This window comes from Somniosus microcephalus, chromosome 4 (genome assembly GCF_052327205.1).
Source record: "Somniosus microcephalus isolate GS21.2 chromosome 4, FLI_Smic_1.0, whole genome shotgun sequence".
NCBI lineage: Eukaryota > Metazoa > Chordata > Chondrichthyes > Squaliformes > Somniosidae > Somniosus > Somniosus microcephalus.
Window position 1 is genome coordinate 6,010,843 of NC_140990.1, and position 12,900 is coordinate 6,023,742.

The window sequence follows — 12,900 nt, forward strand, 5'->3', positions numbered from 1 at the left end:
GAGGGAGCGCCGCACTGTCGGAGGGGCAGTACTGAGGGAGCACCGCACTGTCAGAGGGGCAGTACTGAGGGAGCGCCGCACTGTCGGAGGGGCAGTACTGAGGGAGCACCGCACTGTCAGAGGGGCAGTACTGAGGGAGCGCCGCACTGTCGGAGGGGCAGTACTGAGGGAGCACCGCACTGTCAGAGGGGCAGTACTGAGGGAGCGCCGCACTGTCGGAGGGGCAGTATTGAGGGAGCGCCGCACTGTCGGAGGGGCAGTACTGAGGGAGCGTTGCACTGTTGGAGGGGCAGTGCTGAGGGAGTGCGGCACTGCCGGAGGGGCAGTATTGAGGGAGCGCCGCACTGTCGGAGGGGCAGTATTGAGGGAGCGCCGCACTGTCGGAGGGGCAGTATTGAGGGAGCGCCGCACTGTCGGAGGGGCAGTACTGAGGGAGCGTTGCACTGTTGGAGGGGCAGTACTGAGGGAGTGCGGCACTGCCGGAGGTGCTGTCTTTCGGATGAGACGTTAAACCGAGGCTCTGTCTGCTCTCGCAGGTGGACGTAAAAGATCCCATGGCAGTATTTCGAAGAAGAGCAGGGGGGACGGGACGTTCACCCCGGTGTCCTGGCCAATATTTATCCCTCAATCACTATCACTAAAACAGATGATCTGGTCATTATCACATTGCTGTTTGCGGGAGCTTGCTGTGCACAAACTAGCTGCTGCCTTTCCTACATTACAACAGTGGCTACGCTTCAAAAGTATCTCATTGGCTGTAAAGCGCTTTGGGACGCCCGGCCGTGAAAGACACGATAGAAATACAAGTCTTTCTTTTTTACGCTATCTAAACCCTTCGTGATTTTAAACACCTCTATCAAATCTCCTCTTAGCCTGCACAGCTTCTTTCGTCTCTCCCCGCACAACTGTAGTCCCTCATCCCGAACATGAGACCCTTTGCAGCCCGAGCGAGGGTCAGACACCTGTTACAACGAGCGAGGGTCAGACACCCATTACATGCCGAGGGGGGGGGGGCGGGGGGACAGGCACCCATTATAGTCCCGAGGGGGGTCAGACAGCCATTACAAGCCCGGAGGGACGCACAGTCTGCCATCACAAGCCCTGGCCGGGCAGACATGGAATTAATTCCCTGGTCTCCTGTTTCGCTCCCTCACAAAAGACATGCAACAGGTTCCACGCCTCCAGTCTATTTATAATCTGCACAGGCCGTCCACGCCTCGCATGGCCACGAAAATATTAACCTCCCACCGCGCGCTCAGCTCCCCGTCTCCCTCCCTTCCTGACACACAGCACGCCAGGCCAGAGCGCGAGGACATCCGAGGGACGAGGGCTGCCCTCACCGGCCCACAAAAAGGTTCTTTCTCTCCCCCCCCCCCCTAAAAACCCCGGTCAACATAAGCAGTTCTCCTCAGTCCGTACAACAGCACCCACCCCCACCTCCCGGACCTCCCCCTCCCCCCAGCAGATGCCTAAAGCTCGCCTGAGAGCCAGTGCTTGGGAACGGCAGCGCTCTTCCCTCCCCCTTATTCCCTGGCAGCAGACCTCACGGCAGGAGGCCCCCCCATTCAGTGGCAGTTCCCATTCTGCTCATCCACAAGGATGAAAGGGGGGGTGGTTGGGTTTTCTCTCGCTGAATGCACCGGCCACACAAAGAGCGAGCCAGAGAGAGAGAGAGGGAGGAACGCACTGCGCCTGGCCAGGCCTCACCTGCCGTGAGCTGGGAGGCTGGGCTGCAGGTCGGAAGCGCAGGTCTATTATTTAACTAGCTGCAACAGCAGCAGCAGGCTCTCGCACGCCATGACTGGAGCATCTGGGGGGGAAGGGAGGGGGAGGGGCAGCTTTTACATTTAACCCTCGGCTTCCCAAACACGTCGGGTAGCCTCCATCTTAGATGCTGCAATGGATCGCCTCACACCTTCTGATCCTCCTCCACCCCTCCCCATCTCCGAGCATCAGATGGGGATTTATGTCTCTATACAACCCTGTGTGTGATTATCCCGGCGAGGGGGAGATGGGGATCTATGGCTCTATATCACCCTGTGTGAGATTAGACCGAGTTGACGAGCACAGAAACAGGCCATTCGGCCCCACTGGTCCGTGCCGGTATTCATGCTCCTCACGAGCCTCCTCCCACCCCCTCTTCATCTCACCCCATCAGCACATCCTCCTATTTCTTTCCCCCTCATGTGTTTATCCAGCTTCCCCATTCAATGCATCTCTGCTATTCCCCTCGACCACTCCCCGTGGTAGCGAGTTCCACGTTCTCACCACTCTCTGGGGAAAGAAGTTTCTCCTGAATCCCCGCTTGGATTTATTAGTGACCACCTTATATTGATGGCCCCTAGTTCTGGTCTCGCTCCCACCAGTGGAAACATCTTCACCACGGCTACCCTATCGAACCCCTTTCATAATCTTAAAGACTTCTATCAGGTCACCCCTCAGCCTTCCCTTCGCCAGAGAAAAGAGCCCCAGCCTGTTCAGTCGTTCCCGATAGGTACAACCTTTCAGTTCTGGTATCATCATAGAAACATAGAAGATAGGAGCAGGAGTAGGCCATTTGGCCCCTCGAGCCTGCTCCGCCATTTAATGAGATCATGGCTGATCATCCAAATTCAGTACCCTGTCCCTGCCTTCTCCCCATATCCCTTGATCCCTTTAGCCTTAAGAAATATATCCAACTCCTTCCTGAATATATTTAATGAATTGGCCTCAACTGCCTTCTGTGGTAGAGAATTCCACAGGTTCACCACTCTCTGGGTGAAGAAATTCCTCCTCATCTCTGTCCTAAATGGCTTACCCCTTATCCTTAGACTGTGACCCCTGGTTCTGGACTCCCCCGCCATCGGGAACATCCTTCCTGCATCTAGTCTGTCCAGTCCTGTCAGAATTTTATAGGTTTCAATGAGATCCCCTCTCATTCTTCTAAACTCTAGCGAGTACAAGCCCAATCGACCCAATCTCTCCTCATACGTCATTCCTGCCATCCCAGGTATCAGTCTGGTGAATCTTCGCTGCACTCCTTCCATGGCAAGAACATCCTTCCTCAGATAAGGCAACCAAAACTGCACACAATACTCAAGGTGCGGTCTCACCAAGGCCCTGTACAACTGCAGCAAGACATCCTTGCTCCTGTACTCAAACCCTCTCGCTACAAAGGCCTTCTTAACCGCCTGCTGCACTTCTTAGAATCGTAGACTCAGAAACTCACAGCATAGGAGGAGGCCATTCGGCCAGTCGTGCCTGCGCCGGCTCTTTGAAAGAGCCCTCCAATTTAGTCCCACACCTCAGTTTTCATCCCCCGTAACCCTGCAAATTAGTCCTCTTCAAGTACAGGTCCAATTACCTTTTGAAAGTTCCTGTGGAACCTGATTCCATCATCCCTTCAGGCAGTGCATTCCGGATCTCAACCACCCTCTGTGTGAAGAAACATCTCATTTCCTCTCTCGTTCTTTTGCCAATTATGTTAAATCTGTGACCTCTGGTTACTGACCCACGTGCCAGAGGAAACAGTTTCTCCCTCCTTGCTCTCATCAAAACCCCCTCATAATTTTGAACACCATAGTGGCATAGTGGTTAGCACTGTTGCCTCACAGCGCCAGGGACCCGGGTTCGAATCCGGCCTCGGGCGACTGTCTGTGTGGAGTTTGCACATTCTCCCCGTGTTTGCGTGGGTTTCCTCCGGGTGCTCCGGTTTCCTCCCACAGTCCAAAGATGTGCGGGTTAGGTTGATTGGCTATGATAAATTGACCCTTAGTGTTAGGGGGATTAAATACGTGGGGTTACGGGGATCGGGTGGGATATGTGTTGGTGTAGGGGTTACGGGGATCGGGTGGGGTATGTGTCGGTGCAGGCTCGATGGGCCGAAATGGCCTCTATCGGCACTGTGGGGTTTCTGTGATTCGGTTAACCCTCAACCTCCTCTGCTCCCAGGAGAACAACCCCAGCCTCTCCAATCCCTCATCCCTGGTACCATCCTGGTAAACCTCCTCTGCACCCTCTTCAGGGCCTCGGCATCCTTCCTAAAGTGTGGTGTCCAGAATCTGGAACTCACTGCCTAGAGTTTAAAAGAATGAGAGGGGATCTCGTTGAAACTTATAAAATTCTAACAGGACTGGACAGACTAGATGCAGGAAGGATGTTCCCGATGGTCGGGGAGTCCAGAACCAGGGGTCACAGTCTAAAGATAAGGGGTAAGCCATTTAGGACAGAGATGAGGAGGAATTTCTTCACCCAGAGAGTGGTGAACCTGTGGAATTCTCTACCACAGAAGGCAGTAGAGGCCAATTCATTAAATATATTCAAGAAGGAGTTAGATATATTTCTTGAGGCTAAAGGGATCAAGGGATATGGGGAGAAGGCAGGGACAGGGTACTGAATTTGGATGATCAGCCATGATCTCATTGAATGGCGGAGCAGGCTCGAGGGGCTGAATGGCCTACTCCTGCTCCTATCTTCTATGTTTCTATGAAAGGGTGGTAGAGGCAGGAACCCTCACAACATTCAAGAAGCACTTCGATGAGCACTTGAAACGCCATAGCACGCAAGGCTACGGACCAAGTGCTGGAAAATGGGATTAGAATAGACAGGGCTTGAGGGCCGGCGCGGACACGATGGGCCGAAGGGCCTGTTTCTGTGTTTTATAACTCTAAATTGTACACAATACCCCAGCTGAGGTCGAACCCAGTGATTTGTAACGGTTCAGCATGACTTTTGTTGTTGTTTTCAATGCCCCTATTCACAAAGCCAAGTGTCCCATAACGCCTTCTCAACTTGCCCTTGAAGGATTTGCGAATATGCACCCCCTGCAAAATATTTAGATTATACTGACTCTCTAGGTAGCACAGCAATTCGCACTTATCCACATTACCTTTCACCCGCCATGGGTCTGCCCATTTCACCAATCTATGTCCTCCTAGAGTCTGCGATTATACCGTTCCTATTGCTGTATCACCCGCAAACTTCAAAATTGTACTCCCTATGCCCAAGTCCAGGTCATTTATATACAAGAGAGAAACGCAATGGTCCTCATACCAACCGCACTGCATACTTCGCTCCAGTCAGAAAAACATCCTTTCACCACTACTCTCTGCCTCCTAACCCGTAGCCAATTTCAAACCCAATTTACCACCGTCCCCTTAATACCGTGCGGTAATTTCCGAATAAGTCTGTTATGCGGTACTTTATCAAATGCCTTTTGAAAGTGCATATATACAGCACCTGCTGTGCTACCTTCATCAACCCTCTCTGTTACTGCAAAATAACTCAATCAGGTTAGTCAGACACAATTTGCCTTTAACAAATCCGGGCTGGCGGTCCCTTAGAAACCCATGCTTGTAAATCTTTTTATGCACCTTCACCAGTGCCATATATCATTTTTACAATATGGAGACTAGAACTGTGCACAGTGCTCCAAGTGTGGTCTAACCAAGGTATATGGAGACCAGAACTGTGCACAGTGCTCCAAGTGTGGTCTAACCTAGGTATATGGAGACCAGAACTGTGCACAGTGCTCCAAGTGTGGTCTAACCAAGGTACATGGAGACCAGAACTGTGCACAGTGCTCCAAGTGTGGTCTAACCAAGGTATATGGAGACCAGAACTGTGCACAGTGCTCCAAGTGTGGTCTAACCAAGGTATATGGAGACCAGAACTGTGCACGGTGCTCCAAGTGTGGTCTAACCAAGGTATATGAAGACCAGAACTGTGCACAGTGCTCCAAGTGCGGTCTAACCAAGGTATATGGAGACCAGAACTGTGCACAGTGCTCCAAGTGTGGTCTAACCAAGGTATATGGAGACCAGAACTGTGCACAGTGCTCCAAGTGTGGTCTATCCAAGGTATATGGAGACCAGAACTGTGCACAGTGCTCCAAGTGTGGTCTAACCAAGGTATGTGTAGACCAGAACTGTGCACAGTGCTCCAAGTGTGGTCTAACCAAGGTATATGAAGACCAGAACTGTGCAGTGCTCCAAGTGTGGTCTAACCAAGGTATATGGAGAGCAGAACTGTGCACAGTGCTCCAAGTGCGGTCTAACCAAGGTATATGGAGACCAGAGCTGTGCAGTGCTCCAAGTGTGGTCTAACCAAGGTACATGGAGACCAGAACTGTGCACAGTGCTCCAAATGTGGTCTAACCAATGTATATGGAGGCCAGAACTGTGCACAGTGCTCCAAGTGTGGTCTAACCAAGGTATATGAAGACCAGAACTGTGCACAGTGCTCCAAGTGTGGTCTAACCAAGGTATATGAAGACCAGAACTGTGTCCAAGTGTGGTCTAACCGAGGTATATGGAGACCAGAACTGTGCACAGTGCTCCAAGTGTGGTCTAACCAAGGTATATGGAGACCAGAACTGTGCACAGTGCTCCAAGTGTGGTCTAACCAAGGTCTATGGAGAGCAGAACTGTGCACAGTGCTCCAAGTGTGGTCTAACCAAGGTCTATGGAGACCAGAACTGTGCACAGTGCTCCAAGTGTGGTCTAACCAAGGTACAAGGAGACCAGAACTGTGCACAGTGCTCCAAGTGTGGTCTAACCAAGGTCTATGGAGAGCAGAACTGTGCACAGTGCTCCAAGTGTGGTCTAACCAAGGTCTATGGAGACCAGAACTGTGCACAGTGCTCCAAGTGTGGTCTAACCAAGGTACAAGGAGCAGAACTGTGCACAGTGCTCCAAGTGTGGTCTAACCAAGGTCTATGGAGACCAGAACTGTGCACAGTGCTCCAAGTGTGGTCTAACCAAGGTACAAGGAGACCAGAACTGTGCACAGTGCTCCAAGTGTGGTCTAACCAAGGTCTATGGAGAGCAGAACTGTGCACAGTGCTCCAAGTGTGGTCTAACCAAGGTCTATGGAGACCAGAACTGTGCACAGTGCTCCAAGTGTGGTCTAACCAAGGTACAAGGAGACCAGAACTGTGCACAGTGCTCCAAGTGTGGTCTAACCAAGGTATATGGAGACCAGAACTGTGCACAGTGCTCCAAGTGTGGGCTAACCAAGGTATATGGAGATCAGAACTGTGCACAGTGCTCCAAGTGTGGTCTAACCAAGATATATGGAGACCAGAGCTGTGCAGTGCTCCAAGTGTGGTCTAACCAAGGTATATGGAGACCAGAGCTGTGCACAGTGCTCCAATTTTCTATGGACAGTAATGGGGGTTTATTTGGGCGGATTTATAGGATTTTCTAGGGGCAGTAATGGGGGTTTATTTGTGGTGATTGATATGATTTTCTAGGGGCAGTAATGGGGGTTTATTTGGGGTGATTTATATGATTTTCTAGGGGCAGTAATGGGGGTTTATTTGGGGTGATTTATATGATTTTCTAGGGACAGTAATGGGGGTTTATTTGGGTGATTTATATGATTTTCTAGGGTTTATTTGGGGCGATTGATATGATTTTCTAGGGGGTTTATTTGGGTGATTTATATGATTTTCTAGGGGCAGTAATGGGGATTTATTTGGGGTGATTTATATGATTTTCTAGGGTTTATTTGGGGTGATTGATATGATTTTCTAGGGGGTTTATTTGGGTGATTGATATGATTTTCTAGGGTTTATTTGGGGTGATTGATATGATTTTCTAGGGGGTTTATTTGGGTGATTTATATGATTTTCTAGGGGGTTTATTTGGGGTGATTTATATGATTTTCTAGGGGGTTTATTTGGGGTGATTTATATGATTTTCTAGGGGGTTTATTTGGGGTGATTTATATGATTTTCTACGGGCAGTAATGGGGGTTTATTTGGGGTGATTTATATGATTTTCTAGGGACAGTAATGGGGTTTATTTGGGTGATTTATATGATTTTCTAGGGTTTATTTGGGGTGATTGATATGATTTTCTAGGGTGTTTATTTGGGGTGATTTATATGATTTTCTTGGGGGGTTATTTGGGTGATTTATATGATTTTCTAGGGGCAGTAATGGGGGTATATTTGGGGTGATTTATATGATTTTCTAGGGGCAGTAATGGGGTTTATTTGGGGTGATTTAGATGATTTTCATGGGGCAGTAATGGGGGTTTATTTGGGGTGATTTATATGATTTTCTAGGGGCAGTAATGGGGGTTTATTTGGGGTGGTTTATATGATTTTCTAGGGGCAGTAATGGGGGTTTATTTCAGTGATTTATATGATTTTCTAGGGGCAGTAATGGGGGTTTATTTGGGGTGATTTATATGATTTTCTAGGGGCAGTAATGGGGGTTTATTTCAGTGATTTATATGATTTTCTAGGGGCAGTAATGGGGGTTTATTTGGGGTGATTTATATGATTTTCTAGGGACAGTAATGGGGGTTTATTTTGGGTGATTTATATGATTTTCTAGGGGCAGTAATGGGGGTTTATTTGGGGTGATTTATATGATTTTCTAGGGACAGTAATGGGGGTTTATTTGGGGTGATTTATATGATTTTCTAGGGGCAGTAATGGGGTTTATTTGGGGTGATTTATATGATTTTCATGGGGCAGTAATGGGGTTTATTTGGGGTGATTTATATGATTTTCTAGGGACAGTAATGGGAATTTATTTGGGGTGATTTATATGATTTTCTAGGGGCAGTAATGGGGTTTATTTGGGGTGATTTATATGATTTTCTAGGGGCAGTAATGGGGGTTTATTTGGGGTGATTTATATGATTTTCTAGGGGGTATATTTGGGGTGATTTATATGATTTTCTAGGGGCAGTAATGGGGTTTATTTCAGTGATTTATATGATTTTCCATGGGCAGTAATGGGGGTTTATTTGGGGTGATTTATATGATTTTCTAGGGACAGTAATGGGGGTTTATTTTGGGTGATTTATATGATTTTCTAGGGACAGTAATGGGGGTTTATTTGGGGTGATTTATATGACTTTCTAGGGGCAGTAATGGGGGTTTATTTGGGGTGATTGATATGATTTTCTAGGGGGTTTATTTGGGGTGATCGATATGATTTTCTAGGGGGTTTATTTGGGGTGATCGATATGATTTTCTAGGGTGTTTATTTGGGGTGATTTATATGATTTTCTAGGGGGTTTATTTGGGTGATTTATATGATTTTCTAGAGGCAGTAATGGGGGTTTATTTGGGCTGATTTATATGATTTTCTAGGGGCAGTAATGGGGGTTTATTTGGGTGATTTATATGATTTTCTAGGGACAGTAATGGTGGTTTATTTGGGGTGATTTATATGATTTTCTCGGGACAGTAATGGGGGTTTATTTGGGGTGATTTATATGATTTTCTAGGGACAGTAATGGGGGTTTATTTGGGGTGATTTATATGATTTTCTAGGGGGTTTATTTGGGTGATTTATATGATTTTCTAGGGGCAGTAATGGGGGTTTATTTGGGTGGTTTATATGATTTTCTAGGGACAGTAATGGGGGTTTATTTGGGGTGATTTATATGATTTTCTAGGGGGTATATTTTGGGTGATTTATATGATTTTCTAGGGGCAGTAATGGGGGTTTATTTGGGGTGATTTATATGATTTTCTAGGGGGTATATTTTGGGTGATTTATATGATTTTCCATGGGCAGTAATGGGGGTTTATTTGGGTGATTGATATGATTTTCTAGGGGCAGTAATGGGGGTTTATTTGGGGCGATTGATACCAGTCCCTCTCCCCCCACCCCCAGCCAGCTCCCTCCCCTCCCCTCCCCCGGTCCCCGCTCACCAGTGCTGGGTGCTGGGGGTGAGCATTGGCTCCGCTCCCCCGGTGGCCGGGCCGGGCCTCGCTCAGCAATGCCGGGAGTGTGAGGGCCCCGCGCTCTCTCTCTCTCTCGCTCCGTGTCCCGCCTCTCTCTCTGGGTGTGTGTCCGGGCGGGGTCTCTGGGGCTGGCTATCCCGGGCTGAGCTCTGGGGCTGGCTATCCCGGGCTGAGCTCACTCTCACACTCCCTCTCAGGCTGGGTATCCCGGGGTGATCACACTCTCTCTCGCTCAGGCTCCCTCACTCGGCCGCCATCTTGCCGTCGCCTGCCGCCGCTCGCAGGCCCCGCCCCGCGCTCTCCACCAATCACAGCCCGAGAGCGAGGGAGAGAGACAGAGAGAGAGAGGAGAGAGATAGAGAGTGAGAGGGAGGTGAGAGGGAGGAGAGAGAAAGGGAGAGTGAGAGGGAGGAGAGAGATAGAGAGTGAGAGGGAGGTGAGGGAGGAGAGAGAAAGGGAGAGTGAGAGTGAGAGGGAGGAGAGAGATAGAGAGTGAGAGGGAGGTGAGAGGGAGGAGAGAGAAAGGGAGAGTGAGAGGGAGGAGAGAGATAGAGAGTGAGAGGGAGGTGAGAGGGAGGAGAGAGAAAGGGAGAGTGAGAGTGAGAGGGAGGAGAGAGATAGAGAGTGAGAGGGAGGTGAGAGGGAGGAGAGAGAAAGGGAGAGTGAGAGTGAGAGGGAGGAGAGAGATAGAGAGTGAGAGGGAGGTGAGAGAGGGAGGTGAGAGGGAGGAGAGAGAAAGGGAGAGTGAGAGTGAGAGGGAGGAGAGAGATAGAGAGGGAGGTGAGAGGGAGGAGAGAGAAAGGGAGAGTGAGAGGGAGGATGAGAGAAAGGGAGAGTGAGAGTGAGAGGGAGGAGAGAGATAGAGAGGGAGGTGAGAGGGAGGAGAGAGAAAGGGAGAGTGAGAGGGAGGAGAGAGAAAGGGAGAGTGAGAGTGAGAGGGAGGAGAGAGATAGAGAGTGAGAGGGAGGTGAGAGGGAGGAGAGAGAAAGGGAGAGTGAGAGGGAGGAGAGAGATAGAGAGTGAGAGGGAGGTGAGAGGGAGGAGAGAGAAAGGGAGAGTGAGAGTGAGAGGGAGGAGAGAGATAGAGAGTGAGAGGGAGGTGAGAGGGAGGAGAGAGAAAGGGAGAGTGAGAGTGAGAGGGAGGAGAGAGATAGAGAGGGAGGTGAGAGGAGGAGAGAGAAAGGGAGAGTGAGAGGGAGGAGAGAGAAAGGGAGAGTGAGAGTGAGAGGGAGGAGAGAGATAGAGAGTGAGAGGGAGGTGAGAGGGAGGAGAGAGAAAGGGAGAGTGAGAGGGAGGAGAGAGATAGAGAGTGAGAGGGAGGTGAGAGGGAGGAGAGAGAAAGGAGAGTGAGAGTGAGAGGGAGGAGAGAGATAGAGAGTGAGAGGGAGGTGAGAGGGAGGAGAGAGAAAGGGAGAGTGAGAGTGAGAGGGAGGAGAGAGATAGAGAGGGAGGTGAGAGGGAGGAGAGAGAAAGGGAGAGTGAGAGGGAGGAGAGAGAAAGGGAGAGTGAGAGTGAGAGGGAGGAGAGAGATAGAGAGTGAGAGGGAGGTGAGAGGGAGGAGAGAGAAAGGGAGAGTGAGAGGGAGGAGAGAGATAGAGAGTGAGAGGGAGGTGAGAGGGAGGAGAGAGAAAGGGAGAGTGAGAGTGAGAGGGAGGAGAGAGATAGAGAGTGAGAGGGAGGTGAGAGGGAGGAGAGAGAAAGGGAGAGTGAGAGTGAGAGGGAGGAGAGAGATAGAGAGGGAGGTGAGAGGGAGGAGAGAGAAAGGGAGAGTGAGAGGGAGGAGAGAGAAGGGAGAGTGAGAGTGAGAGGGAGAGAGAGATAGAGAGTGAGAGGGAGTGAGAGGGAGGAGAGAGAAAGGGAGAGTGAGAGTGAGAGGGAGGAGAGAGATAGAGAGTGAGAGGGAGGTGAGAGGGAGGAGAGAGAAAGGGAGAGTGAGAGGGAGGAGAGAGTAGAGAGTGAGAGGGAGGAGAGGAGAAGAGAGTGAGAGGGAGGTGAGAGGGAGGAGAGAGAAAGGGAGAGTGAGAGTGAGAGGGAGGAGAGAGAGAGAGAGAGTGAGAGGAGGTGAGAGGGAGGAGAGAGAAAGGGAGAGTGAGAGGGAGGAGAGAGATAGAGAGTGAGAGGGAGGTGAGAGGGAGGAGAGAGAAAGGGAGAGTGAGAGTGAGAGGGAGGAGAGAGATAGAGAGTGAGAGGGAGGTGAGAGAGGGAGGAGAGAGAAAGGGAGAGTGAGAGTGAGAGGGAGGAGAGAGATAGAGAGGAGGTGAGAGGGAGGAGAGAGAAAGGGAGAGTGAGAGGGAGGAGAGAGAAAGGGAGTGAGAGTGAGAGGGAGGAGAGAGATAGAGAGTGAGAGGGAGGTGAGAGGAGGAGAGAGAAAGGGAGAGTGAGAGGGAGGAGAGAGATAGAGAGTGAGAGGGAGGTGAGAGGGAGGAGAGAGAAAGGGAGAGTGAGAGTGAGAGGGAGGAGAGAGATAGAGAGTGAGAGGGAGGTGAGAGGGAGGAGAGAGAAAGGGAGAGTGAGAGTGAGAGGGAGGAGAGAGATAGAGAGGGAGGTGAGAGGGAGGAGAGAGAAAGGGAGAGTGAGAGGGAGGAGAGAGAAAGGGAGAGTGAGAGTGAGAGGGAGGAGAGAGATAGAGAGTGAGAGGGAGGTGAGAGGGAGGAGAGAGAAAGGGAGAGTGAGAGGGAGGAGAGAGATAGAGAGTGAGAGGGAGGTGAGAGGGAGGAGAGAGAAAGGGAGAGTGAGAGTGAGAGGGAGGAGAGAGATAGAGAGTGAGAGGGAGGTGAGAGGGAGGAGAGAGAAAGGGAGAGTGAGAGTGAGAGGGAGGAGAGAGATAGAGAGGGAGGTGAGAGGGAGGAGAGAGAAAGGGAGAGTGAGAGGGAGGAGAGAGAAAGGGAGAGTGAGAGTGAGAGGGAGGAGAGAGATAGAGAGTGAGAGGGAGGTGAGAGGGAGGAGAGAGAAAGGGAGAGTGAGAGGGAGGAGAGAGATAGAGAGTGAGAGGGAGGTGAGAGGGAGGAGAGAGAAAGGGAGAGTGAGAGTGAGAGGGAGGAGAGAGATAGAGAGTGAGAGGGAGGTGAGAGGGAGGAGAGAGAAAGGAGAGTGAGAGTGAGAGGGAGGAGAGAGATAGAGAGGGAGGTGAGAGGGAGGAGAGAGAAAGGGAGAGTGAGAGGGAGGAGAGAGAAAGGGAGAGTGAGAGTGAGAGGGAGGAGAGAGATAGAG

The 12,900-nt window shown here is 50.4% G+C and overlaps 1 protein-coding gene across 2 annotated transcripts in view; it reads right to left on the minus strand.

Moving 5' to 3' along the window:
• The window catches only part of acin1b (apoptotic chromatin condensation inducer 1b), a 54,498-nt gene extending 44,535 nt beyond the window's left edge, over window positions 1-9,963 (minus strand). Inside the window, exon 1 of one of the 2 annotated variants that reach the window (XM_085984308.1) lies at window positions 9,658-9,963. In XM_085984308.1, the coding sequence (XP_085840434.1) occupies window positions 9,658-9,683 (26 nt within the window). In that variant the 5' untranslated portion in view covers window positions 9,684-9,963. Of the gene's footprint in view, window positions 1-3,343; window positions 3,394-9,657 lie in introns of those variants that run through there. The other variant, XM_085984307.1, reaches the window with a different exon arrangement.
• Window positions 9,964-12,900: the final 2,937 nt, after the last annotated feature.